This window comes from Nanorana parkeri, unplaced genomic scaffold, assembly GCF_000935625.1.
Source record: "Nanorana parkeri isolate BGI_ZX_2015 unplaced genomic scaffold, ASM93562v1 scaffold117, whole genome shotgun sequence".
NCBI lineage: Eukaryota > Metazoa > Chordata > Amphibia > Anura > Dicroglossidae > Nanorana > Nanorana parkeri.
Genome location: NW_017306385.1, coordinates 1,601,609 through 1,608,631, shown reverse-complemented (window position 1 = coordinate 1,608,631; position 7,023 = coordinate 1,601,609). Strand labels below are relative to the sequence as shown.

The following is a 7,023-nucleotide window of genomic DNA, read 5'->3' as shown; positions in this document are numbered from 1 at the left end:
GTGGAATGCTACATGCAGTGGCTTCATTGAGATTGAGATTCTTTGAGATCATTAATGTGCACTTTTATACTTTTGTGTATGTAATGTGGCAGAAGGGTCAGGACAAAGTGGCTAGATAACACTGAATAGATCTGCTCTAATAAGGCATGTGTTCTAAAAAAATACTTTCAAATATATTTATAAATAAAGCTTATACAGAAGGTACCAGAATAAGTCTCCAGTTTTAGCATGATGGACCTCATCAAAGTTGCCTGAATGAAAAGAGTCTTTATTGTGCACTTTAACCAATCTGCTTCTTCTTTAAATTTCTCTTAGCGGCACAGGAAAAAAAATTAAGGTGTAATCTGATTGGTTGCTTTTTTCTCCTTCAGGCAGGTGAGGTTTGGTGTTCTGTAGATAGCTTGAAGTGGTCCACAGTTGAATTATCTGCTCACCAGTCATAATAACGAGTCGGATTTACCAAGTTGAGACTGTGCGCCATTAATCTGTAGAATTATTTTTTCATACAATCTGTACACAGAAACACCGCTTAGAAACCGCTCCAGTCTCTTCATAGCCTTTCGTAATGTTTTAGGCAGCCTGTTGGTTGTCAGCTGTTTAAGGCCTTCAATGGTGTTGCCTCCATTTTTGTCCCTCCACAAGCTAAGAATCTTCAGAATTTGCTTTGGTCGGACGCACGACTTTAGGATGTTTTCTATATCCTTCTTTTTTACTGCTTTACCCGGCAAACTTTGCATCAATGAAATTAGGTGTTTTGTAGTCAATGGTAAATGTCCAATTTGCTTCAGGATTTCCTTTTCACAGTCATTTATATCTGCAAGTGAAAAAAGTGTGGGGTACGTTTCATTAATATAAAACACAACACAGGGGGGCAATTATAAATCACAAAAGCAGAAGGTTGAACAGTCCTTGCATACTTTTTTTTTTACTGAAGGGCATATTATAATACCTTCCTTTATTCTATGATACTTCATTGTATGCCATGCTAAATGTTTGACCCTGAAAGCAAGCAATATTAAAAAAAGTTCAAGTTTGGGTGGAAAGATAACATCTAAAAGGCCATGTTAGATGTGGTGGAAATATATAGATCAAGACCCTCACACACTTACATTCAAAGCCTTATAAGTTGGCCTGTATAGCATGCTGAATATTTAATCAAATGACCGGGGGAGCTAGCCTAAGCAAACCAAAAAGTGAAAGAAAGATAATTATTGGTGAAGAAGGTAGGTTAGATGTGATTGAATCTGTTTGCAGATGTGTGACATCTATAAATGCTGAGCATAATCATGAAAGCAGAATTCATGCTATGATAAAATCTGCTTCTGTGGGAAAAGAATAGCCTTGTTAGATAGAATATGTTCAGGCAGATGTAGGAGGCAGTTAATAGGGTTGTCAGGTCACATAGAAAGGATGTAGAGCAGGGGTGTCAAACTCAATTTCATCACGGGCCGCATCAGCATTATGATTGCCCTCGAAGGACAGGTTGCAGTCTATGTGGGATATGCAGACTCTCAGGTGGCTGTGTAGGTTCTATGCTGTACTGTGTGAACTCTCAGGTGGCTGTGCAGGTTCTATGGTGGGCTGTGTGGTGGGGTATGTGGTGGGCTGTGTGGGCACTCAGATTGGGCTGTGCAGGTTCTATGGTGGGCTGTGCGGTGCAGACTTTCAGTTGGCTGTACAGGTTCTATGGTGGGCTGTGCGGACTCTCAGTTGGCTGTGCGGTGTCTATGCTGGGCTGTGCACGGTCTTAGGAGGGAAGCGCGGGGTCTATGGTGTGCAGACTCTTGGGTGGCTATGCAGGTTCTATGGTGAGCTGTGCAATCTCTCAGTTGGCTGTGCGGTGTCTATGCTGGGCTGTGCAGGGTCTTAGGAGGGCAGCGTGGGGTCTATGGTGTGCAGACTCTTGGGTGGCTATGCAGGTTCTATGGTGAGCTGTGAAATCTCTCAGTTGGCTGTGCGGTGTCTATGCTGAGCTGTGCAGGGTCTTGGAATGGCCTGATAACCACATGAGTAGATTTTTAGAAAAAATATTTCAATTACTGAAGAGATGTAAAAGATATAAATCTCTATATAGGGAAGTATGCATAGGAATAGAGATGAACAAATGGTAAGTGAAGATGAGACAGAAGTAGGGGAGAGGAGGGCAAAGCTAAGAAATGAAAAAGACGGGGCTATTAGATGCATTCTGAGGATAGATAAAGAAAGACAAGACTATGAAATAGAGTGGGCAAATGAAAACAAGACTAAGAAAGACAATAGGAAAAGTAAAGCCAAACTAAGAAACACAATGGCTAAATGAAAACAAGACTAAGAAATATGATAGGTAAAGAGTATCAAGGCTTAAAACAAAATGGGCAAAAGAAGTCAAAACTTAGAAACAGGGTAGGCAAAAGAAGACAAGATTATGGAACATGATAACAAAGAAAAAAAAAAGCTTGGAAACACGATGGGCAAAGAAACAAAGTATGCAAAGAAAATCATGACCAAAGTAGAAAAAAAAGTAGACAAGATTAAGGAACAAAATATGAAAAAAAGAATGACTAATAGTATGACTAAGGAAATGATGGGAAAACAAAGAAAAGATTACCAAAAACAGGATAGGCAAAGGAAAACAAGACTATGAAACAGGATAGGCAGAGAAAGACAAAACTTATAAATGGGATATTCAATGGAAGACAAGACTAGATAAAAGGATATGCAATGGAAAGTAAGAGTAAGAAAAAGTCTGGACAAAGGAAGACAAGAGCGAGAAACATGACAAACAAAGAAGAGCAAAACTAAGAAATATATTGGGTAAAGGGAGACATGCCTAAGAAAAAGGATATGAAAAAGAAGATGACACTGCCAGATGAGATGGGAAGAGAAGCGTGAGGTTTTTAGATGAAACGGAAGCCTGAAATAGAATGTGAAATTAATTGTGATTTGAAAGCTAGGTAAAAGTACATGAAATACCACACAATCATCTAGTGTATGGTCAACATAAGCATTATCAATAATCAAAGCGTGTGCCATCCCTTACCTTGTACTAGGTTTCTGACAGAATTATCCCCTTTGCTTTGACTCTTGTACAGCTTAAATAAGTAGAATGGCCAATCTGTAGGTTCATAGCTCTGTTTAATTGACTCTATTTGCTGTAATGTCAGTACTGTTGGATGCAATTTCGGAATGAGTACATCTGACCAATTGGCTGCTGCCTTAGGAAACCGAAACAAGGCTTCTTCACAAAGCCCAATATCTGTAGAGAAAATAAAGTGTCAAACCCACCCAGGTATTGCACACATGTGGCATGCTGGGCTTTTTAATAGGGAAGTTTGCAAACACGGTGCCATGTATACAACCTGTAGTAAATATTTATTTGTAAAAAAATAAATTTACACAAATATTTTGAGAATATAATACATTCATTTATAAAAGCATCTACAAAAGCGAGAAAAGCATTGTAATCTCCTTTTAATTATAACATTTTATTACATTATTTGTATTTATTTTCATCTTAAAGTGTATGTCAAGCCAAAACCTTTTTTTAAATTTGGATAGAGTGAGGGAGGATTAAAACTCCTGTTTTTACTACTATCCAGGGGGCCTTAGGGAGCTTTGCCCTATCTTATCCTGCTGGCAACAGTTGCATCAGGGCATAAGTGAAAACAATCTGCAACAGAGTCAGAGAAAGAAATTAAAATCTTACAAGGGTTCTAGCCTTCCCCTACTACGCTAAAGAAAAGCATTTTATATGTATATGTGTTGCTTTGGCGACTTCCCATCACTTCCTGTTTGGTTAAGCATTGTCAGCAGGATAGACAGTGAGTGTAAATCTCTGTTACGGAACCCTGGATAATATTACAAAACTGGCAGGATTTTTATTCTTTCCCCACTCTATCCAAAACAGACAGGGTTATTCACAGAAGGGTGAAGAGTTTGGAGAAAACAGGAGAAGTGAACAATTTAGGACAACATAGCTGAACTGGAAAAATTCTCCAATTCAGCTCACTTTCCAGTTCACCTATGTTATCCTAGATTGTTAAATTCTCCTGACTTCCCCAAACTATTCACCCCTTTGTGAATAACCCTGTCTGAATAACGGTTTTGGGGAACATATTTTTTTATTTGTTTGAACCCAGTAGAGCTTCTATAATATGCAATGATGGACCATAAGATAACTAAAGCAAACCTTAAACCCTGGAAATTAACGTTATAAATCAGGTTTTAAAACTACAAAGTAAGGATTCTAGGTGTTCACCTAATATCTCTTGGACAGTTACGTTTATTATGCAATATCAAGGATGTCAGCTTCATAAATCAGCTCAAGATATATTCTAAGCTAAGCAGAGTAAAAAATGCCATTTGACACACCATAAGTAAGAGGATTTTTGCAAATAATCGCAATTTGACAATAAAGTAATTCTAAAAAAGTGGAGGAGGGGATAGAATGGAAAATTGAGTTTTGCTCTAAAACTCAACGTCAGGCAGATATAAAAACACTACTGAACACTACTGAACACCACAGATGTAACCTTGTTAAAGATTTGTTTAGTTTTGGATCAAGTTGGACCTTAATTTCTTTTGTTTTTCAGATCCGAAATTTGATTTGGTTTGTTATTCAGTCCAAAGTTTCAGAACGATCTACAACAGGAATTCACATGACTGCGCTTTTAATGCAACCGCCAACAGCCAAAAAAAACCACACCTGAATGGCCAGAGAACAGTTCCATATCCAAATTAGATTCCTTTTAAACAAAATGCGGATGGATCTGAATTTGCGTTAAACAAACATTTGGATTGGTTCGAATTCAGATGCATTCGACTTCAGAAATTGCCAGAATGTAATGAAATTTGTACAAATATCCATTTGGAATTAAATGAAATTTGCATGTCTACTGAACACTACTAAATTCATTCATAACTAATAAATGTATTTTGAATAGAGCTGGTATAAATACCTGAATCTGTCTTCATTTAATTCTTTGCAGTCCCCTGCACAGCAGAACTGAGATAGGGGGTGCATACACTCAAGAGATTTAAAGAGTGCATATGTGAATAGGCTTATAGGATCAGCAAGCAGAGGGATGGTCTCATTAATATGTTGTTGATCCTTCATTGTCAAATCACAGGTTATAGCTGGTCCTAGATCAGACTGTAATTTCAACTACCGTCCAGTCTGAAGAGAGTTTCAGGATCTGGCTATACAGTGTGGCCGGGGTCCCTGGATCAACAAGACTTTCTGAGGCATGTATGACAGCTCTCAAATTTTTTTTTCTGTTTCAACCCAAAAATAGCACAGGTAAGATATCATGCACTTTGGAAAGTATGGGAGGTAATGGGATGTAGCCTCTAAACGTCACATCCACACAGCAATAGCCATGGCCACCTTTTCTTCCTGACTTCATTTTAAAAATGTTGCAATAATGAATGCAGTTTGCTTCTGTTTGTGAGCGGTTTTATTTGTATGGACTCGTGCTTTTCTTTTTGGGATGGTACTTTGGACACTGGAATTTAAAGATAGTGAGGGACCAAAAATCTCATCTTTGTACTTGGTCCTTCTCTCCTTGTATATTTTTAAGTGGACCTGTTTACCTGTTTCACAGAATCTCGATTCCTCTTCACACAGAGTGTCCTCTGTAGAGCTTCCTTTGTGCGCCACTTTGAGTCCCAGGTTCATGCAGTTGATTTGTTTCTGACATGGAGCTGTGGCAGACGTCACATTTGAGAACATTCCTTTGGGACATTCACCACAAACTGTGTCACTCTCCGGAGTCCCTGGAAACAAATACGGCCATGATGAATTTAAAAGGAAAGTACAGTGAAGGGATTTGACAGGAAATAGGTTAGGTGAGCGTGATTTCTAAATGCTTCTTAAGCTGGCCACCTAGAGTTCAAATTCTGGCCGATTCCTGCCAAACTGGCCAAATTTTGAACTGTGGGTGGCCCTTCCAGCACCACCCAGTTCAACTTAATTCAATTTTTCAATTGACTTTTGTAGAAAGAGCCAGGTGGGAAGTTATCAGCCAACAGTGCCTGAATCCATACAGAAGCCCGCAGGGCTGAACGACAGGTATCTAACAGTTTGTGTGGCTAGCCATAGCTCCTTGTTTGTGCTCCTCCAGTCTGCTAATTTAAAGAGGCTTTGTCACTTTGCCCATTCAATATGCAATGCATACATGGCCTGGCCCAAAAAAAAAGCCACATTCTAATATTTTGTTGGACCGCCTTTATCTTTGATTACGGCACGCAATTGCCATGGCATCATTTTAATAAGCTTATTCAATATCACAATATTTTTCACTAAGATCTTGTAGTGATGATGGGAGAGTCGGATGTCTCATGCTCCCTGAACCGCTCTGAATTCTCAATTTGAGGCTGATGAATTCTTGCATTGTCATCTTGGAATATGCCCAATGTGCCATCAGGGAAGAAAAAATCCATTGATGGAAAAACTTGATCATTTAGTATATTCAGTGGGGCAGCTGACCTCATTTTTGGGCACATAATGTTGCTGAACCTAGACCTAACCAACTGAAGCAACCCCTATAGCTCAGGTGGTGACTTTATTTTGGCCAGGCAGTGTACAAAGCAATGAACATTTAAAGCAATACTTTATTTTTTTTCTCCTAAATGGCTATTGTATACTTCATCAGTTCACCAAATTTTAATCCATCTGTTCATGGAGACAGCTGTCAATTACCCCTTGCATGTCTCATGCTCTACAAAATCTCTGCCATCAACTTACAAAAATTGTGTCTTATATTAAAATAGTATCTTATACTATCTTATACTATTATAGTACCGTGTTTCCCCGAAAATAAGACAGTGTCTTATTTTTTTTTTTCACGAAATAAGACACTAGGTCTTATTTTCGGGGGATGTCTTACCTGGCTGCAGCTGTGCTCTGCCGTCCAGGGAGCCACAAACAGGTGGGCGGGCATGCGTGCGGCCGGGGGGGCGTGTCTGGCAGGGGGGCGGGAGGGAGCTGCCTCTCCGCTCGGAACTAAGGAGACGAGGGGGCGGGCATGCGTGCTGCTGGAGGGG

The 7,023-nt window shown here is 39.4% G+C and overlaps 1 protein-coding gene across 1 annotated transcript in view; it reads right to left on the bottom strand.

Moving 5' to 3' along the window:
- Window positions 1–333: 333 nt before the first annotated feature.
- Window positions 334–7,023, bottom strand: part of TNFRSF11B (TNF receptor superfamily member 11b) — a 19,577-nt gene continuing 12,887 nt past the window's right edge. The window contains exons 3-5 of the mRNA XM_018553347.1: window positions 5,572–5,754; window positions 3,020–3,235; window positions 334–814 (exon numbers count right to left, since the gene is read on the bottom strand). Of these exons, the coding sequence (XP_018408849.1) occupies window positions 438–814; window positions 3,020–3,235; window positions 5,572–5,754 (776 nt within the window). The 3' untranslated portion in view covers window positions 334–437. The remainder of the gene's footprint in view (window positions 815–3,019; window positions 3,236–5,571; window positions 5,755–7,023) is intronic.